Below are 23,649 nucleotides of genomic sequence, written 5' to 3'. Positions count from 1 at the left end.
ATAAGAAGAGAGAGAGAAAGAGGTACCTACCTCCTCATCCTTTGTCTTCTTCTCCTCCTCATTGTCCTTCGTACCCACACACACATAGTGAGAGATAGTGGGGTTGGGGTCCTCTTTTGTCTTCGTCTTCTCCTTCATAGAGAGAGAGAGAGACATTGGGGTTGGGGTCCTCCTTGGCTCCTTCTTCATCTTTGTCTTCTCCTCCTCATTCTCTTTCGTGGAGAGAGAGAGAGAGGGGGTGAGAAACATGGTTGTCAGTCGAGGAAGCGGGAGAGGGAAGTGAGGCACTTTCAAAAATTTAGGAAGCGGGAAGCGTGGGACTACTTATAAGTGAGTCACGAACCGTCTCGGAAGTGACCTAGGAAGCGAACCGGAAGCAAATCATAAGCGACCTAGGAAGCGAAGGGGAAGTGGAAAAAGAAGAAGAAAAAAAAATAAAAATAAAAAATAAAATGGAAAAAAGAGGGAAGCATGGGAGAAGCGTGCTTCCCATAAAAGGGAAGCGCGCTTCCCAAAAAAGGGGATGCTTCCCCACACGTTTCGCGCTTCCGAAGCGCATATCGGGAAAGCGCGCTTCTGGTAACTCTGATGAGGATGGTACCCTTCTCTTAATAAAAGGGGGGATGGGGGTCACGATGTACCCCCTTACCCTTTTATAATAAAAGGGTAACCCCCATCCTCTTTTTATAATAAAAAGGGGATGTAGCTACCCCTTCCCCTTATATAATAAAAAGGTAACTCCATCCCCCTTTTATTATAAAAGGGGGAAGAAGAGCAGTAAACATCATTTATTTTTTAAAATAAATATTGAACTAGTATTCATATCTAGTTGACTAAGTTGAGCAGTAAACACCATTTACTTTTTAAAAAATATTAAACCATATATATATATATATGGCTGTGTCCCCATATTCACATCTTTTGGAATTGCCGTGTCATACCCTCTGTACCCGTACCTGTACCCACACCCGTACCCATGTGACATAGGGTTCTAGATTCTACTTCCTTATTGAAAGGAAATAATATTATGCTCTATTGTTCTGCAAATCAAAGCAATGGTGTGCCTATCTTAAGAGCAGGTTTCTGGCATGTTTAGTATACAGTAAAGGATGATCACAGAAACTTGGAGGTGTAAAAGTAGATGACGCTGTTTCATCCTTTTCAAAAGAAAAAACTATGGGGACTCTATTGTTAGCACAAAAAATTACAGGTTATCATAATTTGCAACTCCAACAGTTAATGCTATTCTCATCAAAACTTAAATGTACTAATGTTTATCTTCACATTATCACTTTTAAAATATAACAGGCTTGGCCATTTGATGTTTTTTTCATATTACTCTTTCCTATTCTGTTGTGTTAGTTTGGCATTTGAGAGTTACACATGATGGCCTTGTATATAACAGGCATCGTATCATTAATGATTGAATTAGCAAGTTTACAAGGTGTTGGAGCTTAAAGGACCTTCAAGTCCATAATGACTTCTTAATCCTTTTTTTTAGCTTCATATTTCATAAAGGCCATTTATGTGGTTTCTCCTGATATTCTGATATTCAGAGATACAAAGGCCCTACTTCCGAAGGCCATTTTAAATTGCCTCAGAAGGTACATCTAATAAATGGCATCTTAGAAGTTCCTCTCAATATTCTATTATCAGAAAAGTGGGTTTCTTATCCAGAGAAAGGCCTTAAATAGAACAAAAGGGATCTCACAAAAAGCCATTGAATTTACCTAGGAAGAAACTCTGTGACAATAGAAAGGTTAGGAGGACGAGTTACAGCACCCATAAAGAGAACAACATTTGGATGGCGGAGCCTGCGCATAATTCTCACCTGACAAAAGAATTGCAGTCCTATTACATCTTTCATTTGCAACAAACTTAAACACTTGCACAAAAGATTATCAGGACATGCTACTTACGAAAAGGAAAAATGGACACTTACTTCACTTTTGAATTCTTGAAGTGCATCCCCAGAGAACTCCTGACTTAAGAACTTCTTTACACCTACTTCCTGGCATTCAAAAACAAACCACCATAAAATACTCAGAATGAGTTGATCATAAAACTTCTACATACATAGCATCGTAAGAAATTTAAACCGAAAATGTGGAACAAGGCAGGGATATCTGTAAGAAAGATTATAATAGATCCCAGAAAATTTTGCAACATAAAATTCAAGAGAACAAATGGTCTTCAAACATAAGTGATAGTTAAATAGTGTCCTTTTACCTGTATCATTGGGTGCCCAAGATAATCCAAATGTTTCAATTCATGTTTCATGATGATAAAATTTTGCTTTTGATAACAAACTGAAAGAGGTGCATAAAGAACCTACCAAACTATGGCATCTACCTATTTGTTCAAAGCAAAACCACACATTTCCTCATCACAACCCATAATCCACCTTTAAGTCCCTTATAAATCAGCATCCTGAAGCAAATAATTAACTAAGAGCCACCTAATTAAGAATCAATTAGTGCCAAAAACCAGCACGCCCTGGTGATATTAAACTTCTGATTGAAAACTCAAGTTCCTATCTCCACATTTGGTTGCTTGTCCAATAGGAGCTCAGCATGAGGGTCAATGTCCCAGAGGCATACGGGAGACTCAGAATCATGACTTGTATATAGATCAAAAAGCACTCTGAAATTCCAATACTTTATATTCTCTAAGATAGCCCACTCAGGGTCCTCCCCAGATGGCCAAACTCAACAAATTCAAAGGCCTAATAAACTGAGCTCCTAATCAGGAAAGGAGCATCTGAATGAGACATTGATAAAAAGCAAAAACCTAACAAATATTTTCATATGATACACCCTCTACATATTCCCAACAAGCAGATCCTTAACAGAGTGTAGAAACAAAAAAGAAAATGCAATTCATGTCCATGAGGTCTTGCTAAAAGCTTGCAATCCCTAGAAATATCCAGCCAATCTCATGGCAATCACTGTTGAAGCATGTCATAGCATATCATATTATCTGCTTATCCAAGCCAATAAGAATGCAGGCACTCTGGTCTCTAGCCTTCTAAAGATAAAATCACCACCTAAGCAAGATATTGATCAGAAAGAACCGTAAATTTTTGTTATGATACACCCTATATAACTACCTAACAAGGCAGTCTTTTACAATTTAGCATAAAACCAGAAAATGGAATCCATAGCTATAATTTCTATGAGCAGTTTAGTTACAAAGCGTAGGTTTCACTCAGAAACCGCTAGCATGTTAGCTTCTTCAATGTGAGACTACAAATGCTACGCAAACTGTACCAGCCAGTGTAGCTAATGAGAGAACATATCTCAAAGCACTAAATCTATGTTATGCTGTGTTTAAGGTCTTACTAGAAGTAATCTATCATACTATGCTTCTAAAATGTGCTATGCTAGCCTACAGGTTGGAGGTGCTTTGTTCTTGGGTCATCCAATGGATCAAATAATTTTTCAAAATGAATTAAAAAACTATCATGCCGGTAGAACAATCTTGGTATTCTACAAGAATCTTTCATTCCCTCTGGCCAAAGGTATCACCAAGTTGCAAAAAGATACCATCTCCAAACATCACACCATCTACCTGAAATAAGATCACCTCCTGATACATCATATAACTGAAGAATTGTTATAGATTGTCAATCTATAATGTAGCCTAGTCATGATTTGTCATGGATCTGATTAGTTCATGCCTGGTCCTTCAGCTGTGCTGATTTTTTACTATCTTCTACATTTGTTTGCCAGTCAATGCTGGGTCATCACTTGTTGCTCAATGTAGTAATGCATGGACAGTCAGCTACAGTCCACAGTATGCCACAAGATTTTTGCTAATGATGAAAAAGAAAGAAAGTAAAAGGAAAAAACGAAAATTTGAGGCAGTTCCAAAGAAGTACATTTCTCCAGAAGAACCATAAGAACTTGAAATTAGGAGTAAACTAGAAACCAGAATGAACATTTAAAATTGCCAATGAAACAATGAACTCACTGTGCCATTCCATTCAGCATGGTAAACTTCTCCATATGATCCTGCAAACAGAAAATATGACATCACATATTCTGAATATCTAAAAGGAGAAAATAGATAGTGGGAGGAAAAGAAAAGGTCCAAACTCATGAATCAGTTCAACCAATAATACTTGTTCTTATAAATCAGAGGGTAACTCAAAAAGTTGAGCATCACAAGGTAAAGTAAAATGCCAAATGCCTAGGGTTCTACTGTATGCCACACAAACACTTCACTTAGCATGTGTATCTCATGTTGACACAACATGACACTTGGACACGATACAACACTTGATGGAGACAGTCAAACCAGTTTCACCCACAGTCAACATTGTGCCATTAACTTTATCTATTTTCTTTTATTATCCAATTTACTTATTTCATATTCACTTGAGTTCCTTTTCTTTAAAATTGGTCATCAATTACATTACATGTCAATTTCAACTTAGTTTCATTATTTGCTGTTCCTAATTATAGTGGTTTAGAATTGTTGTTTTCTACACACACATACATTTGTGTGTACATCCATATCCACGAGTCATAGTTTTTGAAAATTATCATATTGTACCAAGAGAATCTGTATCCTGCCCCACTCCCGCATCCATATCCATGTGACATAGGTCCTAATATTAACTAAATATGCAATAGCCAAAGGATACAAACGTTCTTCAAGAGTAACTCTTTAAATGAACATACTAACAATTACTAAATATACAATAGCCAAAAGAGCCAAATGTTCTTTAATAGTAACTCTTTAGAAGAAAGACAAGCACAAGTGCACACGCAAAATTAATACCTAAACTTCTGTCAAAAGAAATTAGTACCTAAACCAATTCGTTCACCAATGACCAGGTCCTCCCATGGAATTTCACATTCAGCTACATCATCTAACATTGGATCTAGCCTGCTTGAATTAGCATGAACTTTTATGTTTGAAGACTCCTGCTCCTCCAAAGAAGTCTTGTGGCCCAGGGATCTGTCATTGCTGCACTTTCTTCGATTATCAATAGCATTTTTAGCATATCCTTTGTATTCATGAACTTCAGTATTTTGTGAGAACTCCCTGCCACAAGCCTCATTATCATGATGTTTATTCCTTTGATCCTGAAAACCGTCAATTGGAATAGAAGGTTTCCCCATTCCTGCAGGAGAGTCATAAATGAATAGATCACTGCAACAATTTATCCATGTAGTACAACAAAGTCCCTGTCTAAAGAAGAAAGAAGCATACTATTATTGGATGAGATACCTTTCACATCATTTGCTCCATTCATCTTCACCAAACATGAAACATTAGAAACCTTGGGTATTCGAAGGTTTAGGAACTCTGGCATGATGTTATCAGTAGATGAACTAGACAAGGATGATGAAGATGCATTAAAATCTTTGCCAGCAAAATTGTTTCTTGGGAAAAGGCCTTCAACAAGTTCTTGTTGCTTCGTCCTAGGAACCTCATTAGAGTGGTGTTTCCATGCTGCTGGCAAAGGTGGTCTTCCAGGGCCAATAGTGATATTTTCTCTCTGTCTCTGAAATTCATTAACCCTGTTCTCATTGACTTTATTTTGTGCATACATTTTACCAGTACCAAGAATCTGGAAAGGATTTAGATCTGCAAAGAGCTCTTTGGAGTCCCCAAGCTCTTGAGGACATGGTGTTATGTTTAGCTTCTCTTTTGCATCATCATGAACTAGGGAAGTTTCTCCATTCCATGTTTGTTTGGAAGATGAAGCTGCCGTTGAATATAGTGAAATCTCATGTGACTGGTTAGTTGGAGAGCCATTCAGAAAGCCAACAGACTTTTTACCAGAACTTTTAGAGATAGCTCCACTATTTGTAGTGGAGACAGGAGTTACTGATACCATCTTCTCAGAAGCCTTATTCCAATCTGAAGTGCTGTTCTTTGCACTGCCCATTCCATTGGTTGCTTTATATTCCTTGCCTGATGGAACTACTTTTGATATATCAATGCAAGGGATTTGGGAGGTCGTAGGAAGTAGATTTTTGCCCAATTGATGGTCATCCATGTCTGTAGCAGGACTTGTACCGAAAATATCAGCTGGAAGTAGAGTTCCTGGGGCTCCCATGAGATCAACCAGAAACTCCCTACAGCAGCAAACAAATAAATTGAAAAAATAAAAAAGATAAGAAAAGCTGCCTTTACACAGGAAACATGCATATAATGACAGATCTGCAAAGCTCATGTGCGGACTGAAAGTTTAAATTTGAGATTAAATATTTATATCAAAGTATTAAATAGGTGACAGACATTCTAGCTCAAAAAAGCAAACTCCATCATCTAGCAAGACGAAGCCTTTTACTCCAGATTGCGCATTCTAATACTTAAATGTGCAAAGATTCAACTCTGGAGTGCTATTCTTTATCCCAGTTATCAGTAGCTATGTCGCCCTGTAGATGTCAGAGTTCAACCTGATCCAGCATGGTACAACAGATCTAGATCAAACCAGATCACATGCCTATACATTTGGATCCAAATCAATCAAGTTCTGGGCTTCTTGTCTACATTGTTAATATAAAGGAAAGCATCATCATCATCATCACATATAACTAAACGTGCATCAGATCTAACTCATCCAGAATCATATCCGACAAGATTACATCTGTATGATATACATCGTGATTTGAATCCGATCAATAACAACGGATAGATCAGACATGATTGGATGAAAAGAGCTATGTCAGATCACCAACAATTGGATTAAACAAAAACCCATCGACTAACTTCTGTAGAAAATAACATAGCCAGTTATTTCTAACTATATAAACAACAGAACTGATTATTTTAGTCATCATCACCAGTTTGCTATATATTAGATGCATTATATTTCAATGTAGGATCAGTTATACGATGGATATATTCCCTCCTACAACCTGATTCTCATCTATACAGAAGATCAGCTGATTAAGTTTTCCATGGGTTATATAGTTCAAAGGGGATGCTGGAAAGAGAGCAACATGTGAAAGGTTCTTCTGAGTGAAGATGTTCCCATTAGTTCCACTGGCAAATCAAAAGACCGCCCAGTAATCATCTCACTATCTGGCTTGCCTATTTTTTCATTACAGTATTGAATATACCATCTCCTTCTCAGTCATGAGTAACTTTTTTTAGTGACATGTTAATCTCTAAGTGCTTCTTGTGATGGAATGCAATAAATATCAAGTTAAGAGAAAATCCCCTATATAGAATCTTCTTTTAACAATAACTCCACTGATCCCCCAAACCTATTCGTTATAGGGTTTTTACTCATAAAGGCAATTTTACAAGCTTTTCGCCATGGCAAATCTGCAGATGTGACTCCAAATGTCTTCTCAGTTTTAACATATGGTAGAAGGAAGATGACATAAACTCTTAACAGTTTTGAAAATCACGTTACCCACATGATGAACATTTGTTGAAAGATGGATAATGTTTAGTCATACAAATAATTCCAGCATCTTCCAGTACCTAACAGACCATCAAGGCTATGGCCACTACAATTCTCTCTAAATACTTGGCTCATCAGTTCTTTTTAAGTGCTTAGAGGGAGGTAGCTTTCACTGGTCTTCCCTTTTCTTGGTTCCTTCAAGTTGTGCCACATCATCCCTTCATATGGGTGCTATTTCAGATTGTTTTCTATAATGACTTTCATTATTCACGTCAAACACCTCATTCATTCTTTCCTTTAGTGGATTTAGATTCATCTGATATACTAGTTCCTTATATCTCCAAATGTTTGTTTGGCATATGTATCTTGTTGCTTAGATGTGCAAAAATTAAAACACTGGTGAGCATCTTCATGCATGTATAGCTATAGGTGCAAAGGCAATTCTTCAAAAAGTTAACTAAGGCCTATGCTGAGCCATATAACTTTGACATTCTTTTCCTTTGGAGTTTATGTTATCAATAACATTTAAATGGAAATTACCTTTCTTTTCACTGCAGGAATCTTACACAAAAATCTGAAGAAAGATGACAGAAAATCTTAACATAATGTCAAATGGAAAAAAAGTACCCAGGCTGAACGTTATGGTGAGATTGTTGTTAAATCCATGACTCGTGGAATGCATAAGTATAAAACTTTAACAAGGTCAACCATCAGTCATACAACTTCACAAGCATCGTGCGCATGAAATGCTGAAAATTCATCAAGATTATTAGTATGACTTTTCATATAGATATTAAATTCCATTAAGCGAAATGCAAATAAAGACAATGTGTTTCACCCTGCTTATAAATTTCTAATATGAAATCAAATTTATCCGTGGACCACTTGATGCTCAAAAATCAGAGAATGTAAGATTCATTAGCCATCATAAATACAAGCAACCAGCTTTTGTTGTTAAGGCCTTGAGTTACATGCAAGGAGCAGGATCTACTGCAGCTCTACTAAATAGCACAAATAGAGTTGCCAAGATTATCTAGCATCAACCCAAAGTAAAAAGATAAACTAAAACAAATTTAAATCATACCATTTAGACCTATTAAGAAATTAACAATTTTACAAGATTAACAACATGATGTGAAGCAGGAAAACAGGGATCTTAACCAACGAAGACCTTTCATTTTCTGTTCTAATTATGTTGACTGCTCCGTCGCCAATGCCAATATAATGGTTGCCTTTAACCAACCGGCAAGGTATACCAACCGAGTCTGCTATTACCTGCATCAATAAGAGAAAAGATGAAAACATACAGAAAAGCTTTAAAAATGTAAATGTAATACATTCTACACTAGGATAATTTCTTAGATCTAAAAGAAGGGGTAAAATACTTTATTGGTATCTAGTTACATATCACTGGACATGCACAGGATATAAATAACTTTTTTTTATTCAATAGGTCCATGCACAAGAGCGCAAGCTTTGAGGTAAAAGATTCAAATCTTCAAGCATAAAAGAGTAAAAACTATGTCTGATGAAATCAAAGAATGGTCCAGTTCATGGTTATTTGCAAGTCAATTAAACTTTAGAGCCATGAATACATATTTTAAGTAAACACTTTAGTTTTTAATAAACCAAGGTGGCTAAATATCAACAGAATTGCCATTCTACATCTTTTACATTTCTTGGATATTTAGTCTATATAAATTGGCAATAGGCATCTCTGTTCCATACTTGCATGTTTATTTTTCAGTTCGATCTAAATGTGAAGGCTCTGATCATGCACATCGTTTGGACATGATTAGATTTTTTTTGTAAAGGCTAAAGAACAAAGGATCGTGCCAATGGGTTCAGATGAGTCAAAAGAAAGTTACATGCATACAAAAGTAAAAGCTCTCTATCTCCACAAATAACACAATGATGTATGTGGCTCCAGATTGTGTTGGAGAGGAAAGATGGTCGTGTGGAAAGTTTCATCTAGTTGCCCATAAAGTATTTGATCAATACATATTATAAAGATGTTTGATAAAGCCAAAAGATGATCCTTAATCATTCAATGCACATATATGCATGCATGTGCGCACTGTTCTATCTACACAATTAAAAATAATATTTTTATTAATGATAAAATGCTCAAGAGAAGCATACATGAGAGTGGGATGGAACCCCTTTGTATATACAACAGGGAGGGCTAAGAGAGAGCTCAACTAGCCGTTTGATAGGCCTAATGCCTAGTTGAGCTAGACACTGGGTTTGTCTAATGGCTAGAATAGATAGCCTAACGGCTATAAACCTAAAGACTAAAATGCCCCTAATGGGCCTTACAAAATACATAAAATAAAAAATAAAAAGAAGAGAAAATATATATATAGTATTTAAGTATTATTTGTATTTTCTTTTTCTCTTTTTTTATTTTATGTATTTTGTAAGGCCCATTAGGGGCATTTTAGTCTTTAGGTTTATAGCTGTTAGGCTAGCTATTCTAGCCATTAGAAAAACCCAGTGTCTAGCTCAACTAGCCATTAGGCCTATCAAACGGCTAGCTGAGCTCTCTTTAGCCTGCATTTTATCATTACAAAATGCTATTTTTAATTGTCTTTTGTGCCCTCAGAGGCTTGTAATTGTGTGCACTTAGTGCCTTTGTGAGACACCCTGGTGCCCCCATTAGTGGCTTTGTGATTTTGTACTCTTGGAGACATCTTATTACACGCATACATACACGTACATAATCACTTGGACATTAAAGATCCCCCTTATGGAGATCAGGAGTGTAGGATCATCCATATTCATGCTGTTTGCTTCAAATTTAGAGTGTCCCTCTAGGTTAACTTCAAAATTTTCTTGTCTCTCCTCATGAAAGTAAAATTTGACTTATACTAATTCATAAACTATGAAAATAGTTTCATCTTTCTCTTGTGATTGCAAACATAGGCTAGAATACAAATACATGAAGTCTTTGTCTTGGCATCCACTAAGTTTATTTCTTCTGATGTTGTGAATCATGGAATATGTACTCCAATTCCTTTTGCAATGTGAACAACAAATTGATCCAAGTATTTTGAGAACTTCAACCATGTATTTTTCATATCTTCTCGTCAGTGAATCTGCTTTCCTTTTCTTTGAATCATTCTTTTCAAGAGTTTTAGAGATTTGAAAAAAGAGAAGCCAAATAGTCATGATTCTTCTTATTTTGACACAAGAAAGTAACAATAAATAACCTCAATTAAGGTTTTTTTATGATGAGGAATCCTCACCGAGAACCGGGCCACTTAATGGGCACATTCCTCTGAATGGTAAACTCTGGGTGGGGTCACCGGCACCCAAGCCCTTATAGAGCCCACCATTTAAAGGCATCGCACACCCAATAGGAGTCAAACCTATGATGAAAGGGTCAGCACCTTCTCCCCAAGCCCGGTACCACTCAGACGACCTCAATTTAGGATATTAAAATTAAAGCCATGAACCACCAAAATCAAGATGGATTAAGTCATTATTTTAGTAGTTAATATGCTCCTAGATGCATGTAGGATCAAAATATGCCTGAATAGAAAGACAGTAGTACAAATTGATCATTGACATCACCTAAACCCACAACCAATACCAACAAAGAGTCTAAGGAAATAATTAATTATAAATAACTTCTGCTAGAATTGTCGTCAGAGCTACATCCTGTTAAATTGCATATATGTACATATGTACACACATACATATGTATGCACACGTATTAATATAAATATATGTATATGTATATTTTTTGTATATTTTTTATTTTTTTGTATTTCTTTTATTTTTTACTTTTTGTATTTCCTAGAGCTAGGTTTCTAGCCATTAGGACTAGTCTACGGCTAGATTTCTAATCTAACGGCTTGTTGGGGCACTCTTTGGTGTATATCTATTTTACCGAGACATGGCAAAATAGGCCACGTACCCATGTCAACACGGCCCAACATGCGTACGGGTACCGAGTGTAGCATGGTTACGTGGGTTGGGTCAACCCATCTAAGACCCAACCCAAAATCCACACTTTCATTTTTTTTTCTTGTCAAACCTCCCCCTTCCCACCCTCGGTAGGAGGGGAGAAGAAGAGAGAGAGAGAGAGAGAGAGAGAGAGAGAGGTACCTACCTTCTTCGTCTTCTTCTTCACCTCCTTGTTCTCCTTCTTTGCACCCAAAGAGAGAAAAAGACAACGGGGCTGGGGTCATCTTTTTCTTCGTCTTTGTCTTCTCCTCGTTCTCCTTCGTGGAGAGAGAGAGAGGAAGGGGTTACGAGATACCTTTTTCCCTTTATATAAAAAACTTTTCATTCCTTGTCATTTTTTTTTAAAATTACACATACAGACCTTATTTTCATTTTCCTCCCCTTTTTTTCGAAAATTACATACGGACCTTTTTTTATTTTTAATATAGACCTTAATATGGATCCACATATGTGAAAAGATAGGGTCTGGATCTCAGAACCCGGACCCAATCCCTCTCTGTTTTAGTGTTTTATTTAACACATGCTCATTAATGGCATGTTGTAATTTCCATCCCTTATGTAAAGGGTATTTTTGTACCCTAATCAAACTGTATGTGTATGTATCTAATGAAGAGAAAACACAGACCCTATTCTTTGGGTTTCTGCAGCCACCGACTTCTCTCTCCCCCTCTACTCCTCTTCCTCTTGTGACTAACAATGGATTACCATTTCTAACATGGTATCAGAGCTTCAGATCCTTCCTTTCGCGTTCAGCCTCTTTGCTATCGTCTAACGTATTTTTCTCAGTTCACGTCGTTTCTTCCTTTCTTCACAATCCATAATATTTCATTTCTTCTTCTCCTGTTTGTTTCTCTCTTCATTATTTTTTCTTTCATACTGCTGCATCTGTTTTCTCTCACTAATCTCCTTTATCCCATACATATTAGAATATGTGTTTGTGTGATTTCAAAGATTGAAATCGCGTCAAACTCGTTCTTCTTTTCTTCATATTGACGTCAGAACTGAATCGGACCTAAATAGATTTTTGTTCCACCTTGATTGATTAATATCCCTATATCTACCTCTCCACTTTGGAATTTCTCATTTTTTAGAAAGAAAACATGTTATTTGCATATTAACGAGTTTTCTTGTTGATCGCTACGTATTTTCCTTTACAACAGTTTTTTCTTTTCTTTACTGAATATCTTGTTCTCTATCTCGGGTCTGCAGTAAAAAAAAAACACAGCCGAGAACCGAGTTCTCTAAAACTCCATTATTTGTTCTAAGTTTTTTTTTATTATTCAGCTTGCTCAAAAGCGATTTCGGTTTCCAGTCTCCTTATCCCTCGCTTCCATTGACTATGGATTTATCTTTGTCTTCGCAATCTGTCCTTTCTTCCAACTTTCTCAGTCAGCTTGTCTCTAAGAAACTAAACAATTTCAACTTTTTAACCTGGAAGAGACAAATCATCTCATTCATAAGGAGTCAGGATCTTTCTAGACATCTGGATGGATCTGTTTCTGTTCCTCCAAAGTTCATCACATAAGAAGGCAAGAATGGGGAGGGTGACAATTCAATTACCTTTGTTAAAAATCCAGAGTATGTCTCCTGGATGAAGCGAGATCAGGCTTTGGTTGCCTACATCACTTCCACTCTGTCACAGGAGGTGCTTGTGGCAATCCCAGATGACTGCTCAGCTATGCAGTTATTGCATCGTCTTGTTCAGACTTTTTCTCAAGTTTCTCAGGCTAGAATTTTATTTTTAAAGAAAGAGTTTCAAATGCTGAGAAAGGACTCCATGAGAGTCATGGAGTACCTAAACAAAATGAAAGCTATCACGAATCAGTTGGCCATCGTGGGTTGCGCCGTCAGTGACAAAGATATGGTGCAGCAGACTTTGAGCGGGCTGGGACCTGATTATCACATGATGGTTACCTCTCTGCTGTGTTTGCCAGACTTACCTACATTTAAAGATCTTCGAGCTAAGCTCTTACAATATGAGATGACCTTGAAGGGATTCTCTGAAGGTTCTCACAATCCCATTGGAGCACATGATGTTCTTGCTACAGAAGTTACTTATGGTCGAGAACGTGGCAGGTATGAATCTCGAGAAAAGGGAGGTTAAGAGAAGAATGGACAAGGAGCCCGTGGAATATTACATACTCCCAGTATACCTCCTAATCTGCAAAGGCAACGAACAATACCTACCTGCTTTCTTTGTAACAAAAGGGGGCACATTAAAGCAAATTGCTGGTATAATCCGCAAAATAAGGGAAAATAATTGGAGGCAAGAAAGGGAACAGATACATTGAAGAATACTGGAGAAGTCAAAGAGTTGTTGTTGTCTGCATTAGCTGAATTGAACATCAAACAGAATAATCAAGGTACTTGGTATGTTGATTCTGGTGCAGCCACTCATGTCATGGTGATGCTGGTAAGCTCTTAAATCTTGTTCCTTATGTTGGTAGAAATAGTATTGTCACTGGAGATGGGTCTCACCACCATATTTCACACATTGAAAATTTTGTAATTCCCATGCCCAATTCTTCCCTTGCTCTTTCAAATGTCATTTATGTTCCTAATATCAAGAAGAATATTGTTTCAATTTCTAAATTCGTCGATGACATCAATGCCTCAGTTGAGTTTACTCCATTTTTTGTTCATGTTAAGGACCTTCACATGAGAGAAACGTTCGCCGAAGGAAAACGGCAATATGTATGTGTTCCAAGAGAATCCTTCCTCTCGTGTTCAGCCCATTGATTCCATCTTGAAGCTCACATCATCTTCAGTTCCTCCTAAGAGTGTCCTTAATATTTCTTAATGTATTGAGCCGAATCTTTGGCATGATTGGTTGGGTCATTGTAGTAGTCGTTTTATTGATAAGCTTGTTTCAAGCAGTCTTATTCCCAAGTCAAATCTGAATTTAAGTGTCGATAATAAAAAGTGTTTTAGTTGTCTTCAGTGTAAGAGTCATGTTCTTCATTTTCATTCCATTAATAAAAGAGCTTCAAAACCATTTGAAATTATATGTTCTGATGTTTGGGGTCCGGCTCCAGTTTCTTCCATGTCTGGCACTAGATATTATCTCATTTTTGTCGATAACTATTTATTACTTGTTTTCAATGTGATGGAAGGGTGAGTTATCTTCAAATAACTTTATTAATTTTCTCCAGACAAATGGAATAAGTAGGCAGATGTCTTGCCCTCATACACCTCAACAGAATGGAATCGCTGAACGCAAGCATCGTCATATTGTCGAAAGTGCAATAAGCATGATGCATGATAGCAATCTTCCAGTTACCTTCTGGGCAGAGGCTTTTCATACGGCAGTCTATCTCATAAATCGATTGCCCATGAATATCTTGGAAAACAAATCACCTCATTTCTCTCTGAATGGTGTGCACCCAAATTATCATGATTTGCATGTGTTTGGGTGCGTATGTTATGTTCATATTGACAGTTCAATGCGGAACAAGTTTCAGGATAAAGCCTTACAGTGCAGATTTGTGGGATATGTTGATAATTACAAATGATACAGATGCTATGATCCCGTGAGCAAGCGCATCAATATATCTAGAAATGTTGTGTTTAATTAATCAAATTTTGATCATAATGTTGACACTCCTGAAATTGAAATTTATCATCCTTGGTTGAACTCAGATCTCTTTTCTAGTATTGATGGCGTTTGTTCTTCAGACTGCAATCAAAGAGACGAGGGAAATGTATCCACTGCAGCACAAAGAATTCAGGAAAATGTGATCTCTGAACCGTCATTGGCCCCCGACAGGTATAAAGGCATTGTTTACTCTCGAAGTGAGAAGGAGACATTTCCCAGCTCCAATAAGGAATTGAATTCTCCTTCTGTTTCCATTCAATTTCCTGTGCACAGAAAGTCTACCCGGCCTCGACACCCTATTGATAGGTGGGTTAATTATGAGAACTTCACAATGGATTTTCAACTCTTCTTAACCTCTTTGAGTAAGGAAGATCAATCCACCATGTTTTATCAAGCAATAAATTTTAAAAGATGGATTGAAGCTATGAATGAAGAAATGGAGGCTCTTCATGAGTGTGGCACTTGGGATATTGTTCCCAGACCACACAATCGAAATGTGGTTGGTTCAAAGTGGGTATATAAGATAAAGTACAAGCTGGATGGTACTATCGAATGATACAAAGCTAGACCGGTTGCCAAAGGCTTCACACAGAAGCAAGGACTAGACTATGATGAAACTTCAGTCCAGTCGTGAAAATGGGCACTATCCGCATTATATTATCATTGGTTGTTAAACACCGGTGGACTCTCAGTCAACTGGATGTAAAAAATGCATTTCTCCATGGAACTCTGAAAGAGGAAGTGTACATGGAACAACCCACTGGGTTTGCCGAAGGGAATTCCAACGAATACGTGTGCAGGTTAAAGAGAGCTATATATGGTCTGAAGCAGGCATCTCGATCTTGGTTTGACAGTTTCCCTCTTAAAGTAGAAAAATATGGTTTTAGTCGATCTCTTCTTGACCATTCTCTTTTCATATTCAAATGCAAAGATATAGTTACCCTGTTATTGATATATGTTGATGACATTATCATCACAGGTAACTCTGACGAACATATTGAACAGGTCAAAGAAACTTTGAATCATAGATGAAAGATCTTGGTAAACTGCGATACTTCCTTGGAGTAGAAGTTGACAGGACTTCTGAAGGCATGACACTTACTCAACGCAAGTATAATGTTGATGTTCTTAGCAAAGCAGGTATGACAGATTGCAAGCTTCTAAGCACACCCAGTGTACTTCATCAAAAACTCAACTCCCAAGATGGAGATTTGTATGAGGACCCTACAGGATATCATAGAGCAGTAGGAATGCTTCAATATCTTACCTTCACTCGACCTGACATTGTTTATTCGGTCAATCAGGTATCTCAGTTCATGCATGAACCACATATTGGACATATGGAAGTTGTTAAACGCATTCTTCAATATTTAAAGGGAACTATTGGAGATGGTCTCCTGTATAGAAAGAGTATGCATGACCATCATATGCATGAACTTCTTACTTACACAGATGCAGATTGGGCAGGAGATCCAGATAAGCGTAGATTAGTCTCAGGATACTGTGTTTTCATTGGCTTAAATCTTGTCTCCTGGAGTAGTAGGAAACAAAAGGCCATAGCCAGGTCGAGCACAGAAGCAGAATATAGATCAATGGCAGTTGCAACAGCCGAAGTAACATGGATCCGGCATCTGTTGGCAGAAGTAGGAGAATCGATTTCTAAAAGCATTCTCTTGTGTGACAATCAAAGTGCTATCAACATGTCATTCAATCCTATCTACCACGTGCCAAGCATATTGAAATTGATCAACATTTTGTAAGGCAGAAGGTCGAAGAGAAGGAAATCAAACCAGAATACATTCGGACTGCTGATCAAGTTGCTGACTTGTTTACAAAAAGACTTGTCAAAGACAGATTTTGGATGTTAAAAGGCAAGTTGTTCATGGTTCAAAACCATGTACAACTTGAGGGAGGGTGAAAAAGATGGGTCTGAATCTCAGAACCCGGACCCAATCCCTCTATGTTTTAGTGTTTTATTTAACACATGCTCATTAATGTCATTAATGGCATGTTGTAATTTCCATCCCTTATGTAAAGGGTATTTTTTTACCCTAATCAAACTATATGTGTATATATCTAATGAAGAGAAAACGCAGACCCTATTCTTTGGGTTTCTACAGCCACGAACTTCTCTCTCCCCCTCTATTCCTCTTCCTCTTGTGACTAAGAGTGGATTACCATTTCTAACAATATGATCCAGACCCAAACCTTATATAATATATATATAGTTGTGTCCCCAGACCCTCATTTTTTGAAATTATCGTGTCGTACCCTCCGTACCTATACCCATACCCAGGTGACATAGGTGTATATAATGGGGACTCTTCCCCCTTGTATGTTATGCATTCTTTGTGCTTCATTCTCAATAAAATTAATATTTTTTAAAGTGTTTGTGGGTGCTCTCTCTAGCCATTAGTGGTTTTTGTGCTTGTTCTCTTAGTGGCCCTTGTGATTGTGCCTCTTGGAGGTTTGCTTTGAACACTTTTGTGGATTGAGATCGTAATCTTGGTGCCGGTGGGACACCCATTTTGATGGCTGACCTCTTTACATGGTATCAGAGTCATTGGCTCTTGACTCTTGGGAGTTGATCTCAAGTAGCTCAAGCAAAGGGGTTGTGGTTCGTGTGCTCAAAGTGCTTGTGATTCAAGTGCTCTCTCTCTCTCTCTCTCAGCATTATGGATGACAAAGAGACTCTTACTATTGTACCCATCAAGCTCAATGACATAAAGTATGTAATGTGATCTTATCACATATAGGGGAAAGGGTTATGGAGATTGGTAGATGGTATCGATGTGGAACCAAAGTTAATACTTATCAAGACAAACAATGAGAAGAGTGTTGAGCTTCAAGGAGAAGAGAAAACCAAGGCAATAATTGAGTATGAAAGAAAGTGAAAAGAATGGAGGATGGGACACTCGAAAATAATGTCATGACTTATTAATAGCATTGACATTAAAAAATGTTTGTTTAAAAAAAATTGAGTATGCCAAAGATGCTTGGAATTACCTCATAAATATGTACTCCTTTAAAGGAGTTACACATGTATGCAATTTGTAAGACAAAATAAAAACTATGAGGCAAGGTGAGATGAGTATTAGAGAATATTACAATGCTCTATCCGAGTTGTGGGATGAGCTTGCCATATTGAAACCAAAGTGGCATTGCCCTTTGGATATAGACTTTTGCCAAAAACCAATAGAGAAGCACTTTTATCAATTTGTCATCAATTGAGACCCGAATTTGAAACCACTGAAACGGTCCTCCTTCATAGAGGGAAGATACCCTCCATTGTTGATACTACTGAAGAGAAGTATTGAAGAAAATAGACTTAAAAGGCAAGGAGCAAAGAGTGAGGGGGAGTTGATCTAGGACGTATTTAGGCAAGGAACCAACATGTACATATAGACCACCTCACTTCACAAGATAAGAAAGTGACTATGAAAATAGAAGACATAATTTGTCACCATTGTAACCGGGACACATTAAAACCCTTGTGCCCCAAGTTGAAGAGGAAGAAAGAAAAGGTGGCATCTATTGAGACATCTCAAGAGGCTAATGAAGTGGAAAGCAATAGAGAAACTTCCATCAGGAAGATGTCATTATCTCAACTTGTAGAAGCTCTTCAACCTCTTCTCAATGAAGTGTCGTTATCAACCAGAGTCGTCGTCTCTTCTCAGATCCCAATATGTCTCCTTGGCTTTTAGATTCCAGTGTATCTTTTCATATGACCTCAAATTGTGATATCTTATTCGAATGTCAACCAAACTCAAATGTGCCTAATGTTGTTACTACTGATGGTACTTCTCTTGAAACTAAAGGTATAAGGGTATTTTGACAAAAACTTAAATCTAAAAAAAAAATCTAAAGTTAGGTATATTCCAAAATTGAATTTAAATCTTCTATTTGTTTCACAAATTTAGGACCATGGGTGTAATGTCTCATTCTCATCAAATGGTTGTTGGGTCGAGGATCACCAATCAAGGAAGCTGATTGGGACATGCCATAAGGAAGGAGGCCTATACTATGTGGATCTTTTGAAAATTTTCAAGGATAACCCAAAGTGCGTACAGACTATGAGAGTAGAATTAGAAGCCTTAGAAAAAACTAAAACTTGAAAATTTTAATACTTACATCAAAGAAAGAAACTTATAAGTTGTAAATGAGTGTATAAGGTCAAGACCAAAAGTGATGAAAACCGTCAACGATATAAGGTTAGGCTAGTAGCCAAGGGACCAAAAGTGATGAAAACCGTCAACGATATAAGGTTAGGCTAGTAACCAAGGGACCAAAAGTGATGAAACCCTTCAACAATATAAGGTTAGGCTAGTGGCTAAGGGATACTCGCAAGAGTATGGGATAGACTATGAAGAAACCTTCGAACCTCTTGCTAGAATGATCATGGTTAGGACTCTTATTATTGTTGCCTCGATTAGCAATTGGCCTATATACCAGATGGATGTAAAGAATGTTTTTCTTAATGGAAAATTAATTGAAGAAGTGTACATGGAGGCTTCTCCTAGTATGAATATTCCTAAAGGGGAAACTCTTCGCCTGTGTAAAGCTCTTTATGGCCTCAAGTAGGAACCAAAAGCTTATATGACAAGCTTAGCTTTGTTATGCTTGATAGTGGATTTAGATCAATGTTTTTTATGCATACAAAGCTCAACTAATTATTTTCATGTTATCTTTTTAGACAAATACAAAAGTTGTCATCAAGGAGGCACAAAGAACAGCTTGATCCCATCAGTTTAGAGAACTTCGATGTATTGGATGAATGGGTTCAAGAAGAAGCAGGCCTCCTAAATAAAGAGGACATTCAATGGATAAACATAGAGGGAGCTCATGATGTAGATAGCGAAGACCCCACGTATATTGTAAATGATTTGAATGTCAAAGGAGGAAAGGAAGATAAAGATGAGGACAAGAAGAAGATAATGACGATAATGATTATTGATGGTATACTTCTTAAAAACTTGGTTATGTATTGTAATTTGTAATTGTTAAGTATTCATAAACTTAGTTCTTTTGCTTTTTGATGAATCTTGTGGCATGTTCTTAATTGAAGATATTACTACTTTGCATTCTTATTGTGAGATTTGATTATTGGACTTATTAACTTAGTTTTGTTATTTAATATGCATATTATTTCATAGTTTGCATTTTTCTTGTGAGACATGCATGTCATTCATGGCATATTATCTTGATTATTGAATGTTCAATGTCTTATACAGTTAATAATTGTTTGATATGTGATATTATGGTTTTATTTATCATTGTTTCGTGTGATGACTTTTTTTAGATATTTTCTTTTTTTTTTAATGTTTGGGTTTTTCTAATTAAAAATATGATTTTTTACGATATGTATCTTATTTTAGGCTCAACTTATACAAGTTACGATACACTTTACCAAGGTTGTATGTATCGTATCATAACCCGTATCGTTCTGGCTCAAAATAAGATACATATTGTATCGTAAAAAATCATAAATTTTGAATAAGAAAACTTAAAAATTCTAAAAAAAATCATAAAAAATAGCAAAAAATCTAAAAAATCATAACACACAAAACAATGATGAAATGCATAAAATGTAACCATAAAATCACATGTGAAACATTTATGTCTCTATGAGCTACATAGCACATCATACAAGATTCATAATAGTGCATGTTTACATAAACAAAAACAAAACCAGAAAGTTTTTCTCAATACTTAAAGTTACAAATTTTACATAACCAAATTTTTTTCAAAATTCAAACAAGAATAAAGACTTCTTCTTGCAAGAAATCAACCCCAAATCACTCCCAAGTTCTTTTGGAATGAATATGAACTCACCCTAAGGGATCTTATATGTTCAAAGAAAATTGAATTGAGTGCAACGTAAATTGCACTAATTGTGTATCTTAAGATAAACCCTTTATCAAGATGTATAGTACAATACACCCGATACAAGTACAATACACACATTGAGATACATGTGTGTATTGTATCATTTTTTCCCCAAAGTAACGATATGTATTGTATCGTATTATACGATACAATACTTATAACACTGATATATACATCTATATATATGTGTGTGTGCACATACACATATGTCTGCATACATATACATACATATATATATACACACACACATGCATATGAGTATGATTTGTATATTTTTTATTTTTGTTATATTTCTTTTATTTTTTATTTTTGTATTTTTTAGAGCTAGGTTTCTAGCCGTTAGGACTAGTCTAACGGCTATTTGGGGCTCTCTTTGGTGTATATAATGGGGACTCTTCCCCCTTGTATGTTATGCATTCTTTGTGCATTCATTCTCAATAAAATTAATATTTTTTAAAATGTTTGTGACTTGTGAGTGCTCTCTCTAGCCCTTAGTGGCTTTTGTGCTTGTGCCCTTAGTGGCCCTTGCGATTATGCCTCTTGGAGGTTTGCTTTGCACACTTTTGTGGATTGAGATCAAGATCTTAGTGTCAGTGGGACATGCTTTTTGGTGGCTGACCTATTTACACATCCTTCATCAATAAAAGTGCAGTAGCCACTTAAATTTTTCCTCAGTTACATGAACGAGCAGATTAATCTTCCTTGTCCAACAAAGTGCTACCACTGCATTAGTCTGTTTAGAAATGGCCAATGGCAAAAGGCAGACATTGTCTTAACTTTAAAAAGTAAACAAGCTAAATGCATGAGCAATCATGGATAAAACTGACCTTAAATAGTAAAGCCCTGTGACGGGAGAGGCCAGCATTCAAGCATCCAATAGGCAAGAAACTTGTGTGCAGAGAAGACTGAAGCCCACTACTATTCTCGACCCACCTGGCTAGCATCTCATTTGCATCTCTAACTGGACCACCCATATGTTCCACAACAAGGTCAGCAATTCGTTGCACCAACCTGCTATTAACAAGGCCAACTTCAGCAACACGGCAGTCCATGGCAATACAACGTGAAACTTTTTCCAGATCTTCCAAAGCAGGATCAATGGTGTGATTAACTATAACAATTTCAAATCCAACATCTCCCACAGCAGCTTGTAGATCAGCAAGAGATGGCATTTTCCCTTGGGCTGAAATTCCAGGTATGTCATAGAATCCATCCAATACTTTCTCCTCATAATCAAGCACATCATAGTCCTGGCAATCATGCCATAGCAAATAATTACATGAACACAAAATTACCAACGTATGCAAATAATACAATCATCCAAATATAATCGGAGCATATATATATATATATATATATATATATATATATATATATATATTGGTAGCTGCCTAGCACTTTTCTGGTATGTGTTTGGCATGGTCAATTTGCTAGGAAACTAAACTTGAATCATGTTTTTTCAATAAAAAACATGATTTTTTAAGCCTTGAATATTTGTGAAAATTTTAGACCGTCGATTTTTAAATATTACCATCATGTCGGAATTGGACGATCCAAGAGACAACCTCTCTCTCTCTCTCTCTCTCTCTCTCTCTCTCTCTCTCTCTCTCTCTCTCTCTCTCTCTCTCTCTCTCTCTCTCTCTCTCTCTCTACAATTTTGTTTCCGTGCCCGCCCCCCCACCCCCCTTAAATTCAATCGAATGATACACATAGTTCACAAAGTTTTTTGTGCGAATTCCCATGGTCATGCATTCAGATTCATACGAAACCCTGATAACAAACTACGAATTGACCGCTGACACCGTAATAATGCAATCAATCCTTCCAAAACCACAACTTAGTCCTCAAAACCCTAAACCCCCAACATTTCGCAGCAACCAAAAAAAAATTATAAGCCCAACTTCCACAACAATAATAAGATCAAAATTAAGGAAAACGGAAAAACCCTAAAAATTCGTACCCAGTACCGCCGGGATTGTGCTTCCGCAGCGTCCTCGGCCCGGACCGACGCCGCAGCAGCAGCCGCCGCCGGCCGGCCGAGGCTCATGAGCGTGGCCGCGTGGATCTGTTCCTTGTCGAGGTCCTCCCGGAGGTCGTCGTTCGATGCCGAGATCGCGAGGGCCAATTGATACTGGAACTCCTCCTCCTCCGAGTAGAAATCCGGCCTCATCGCCGCCGCCGGTGCCGGGGCCTTCCGGTCGTCTCCTCCACCGGCGTCAGCGGACGAAGTGCCGTAGCCACCGCCGGGAGTAGTGGCGGACGGGGAAGGGGCGGAGGAGGGCGACGAGGACGGAGAGGGGCTCGCCGGAACCGCGACGGAGGGCGAGAAGGGGGACGTGCGATGATCGGCGCCGCACGATTGGGATGACGTGGCCGCGCCAGAGTCGTTGGATCGTGGTGCCTCATGGCTGCTGCCGATGTGGAATTTCCTGAAAATGTGCTTCATCTTTGCCATCGGGGGGAGAGGATGCCTTGTCCCAAGTTTATAGCGCGAGTAAATCGGATATAAACGCCCTCTCTGTTTCGTTTATTCACGTAAATGCCCTTCAGCCAACAGGTATACCGTCGGACGCTTGTTACGAGAATTTTTTAAATCACTTAGTAACAAGTCCCTTTGTCTTAGTGGGGATGGGGGGCCTACCTAGCCCGCTAATCTCACCGGCGCCTCCCCAATGTTATCAGTATCGGTATCGGTCCTGTATCGTTTGGCCAACTAGTCAGGTGAATCGGCCCCATACCGATACTCAAGTGAATCGATCTTAATCGGTAAAAATTAATTAAAAATATTACGTGTCAATCTAAATGTGACACATGTTAAAGCTAT

General features: G+C 37.6%; 1 protein-coding gene across 1 annotated transcript in view; it reads right to left on the bottom strand.

Moving 5' to 3' along the window:
• LOC149827665 (serine/threonine-protein kinase EDR1-like) overlaps positions 1–23,276 on the bottom strand; it is a 44,382-nt gene extending 21,106 nt beyond the window's left edge. Inside the window, exons 1-8 of the mRNA XM_090019547.1 lie at positions 22,786–23,276; positions 21,653–22,075; positions 8,544–8,647; positions 5,239–6,092; positions 4,814–5,131; positions 3,973–4,013; positions 1,943–2,011; positions 1,731–1,831 (exon numbers count right to left, since the gene is read on the bottom strand). Coding sequence (XP_089875673.1) covers positions 1,731–1,831; positions 1,943–2,011; positions 3,973–4,013; positions 4,814–5,131; positions 5,239–6,092; positions 8,544–8,647; positions 21,653–22,075; positions 22,786–23,271 — 2,396 coding nt within the window. The 5' untranslated portion in view covers positions 23,272–23,276. The remainder of the gene's footprint in view (positions 1–1,730; positions 1,832–1,942; positions 2,012–3,972; positions 4,014–4,813; positions 5,132–5,238; positions 6,093–8,543; positions 8,648–21,652; positions 22,076–22,785) is intronic.
• Between the last annotated feature and the right edge of the window lie 373 nt (positions 23,277–23,649).

This window comes from Nuphar pumila, chromosome 10, assembly GCF_984573655.1.
Source record: "Nuphar pumila chromosome 10, dmNupPumi1.hap1.1, whole genome shotgun sequence".
Taxonomy (NCBI): Eukaryota; Viridiplantae; Streptophyta; class Magnoliopsida; order Nymphaeales; family Nymphaeaceae; genus Nuphar; species Nuphar pumila.
Note: the sequence above shows the minus strand (reverse complement) of the source record. Positions and strands in the feature narration are given on the sequence as shown.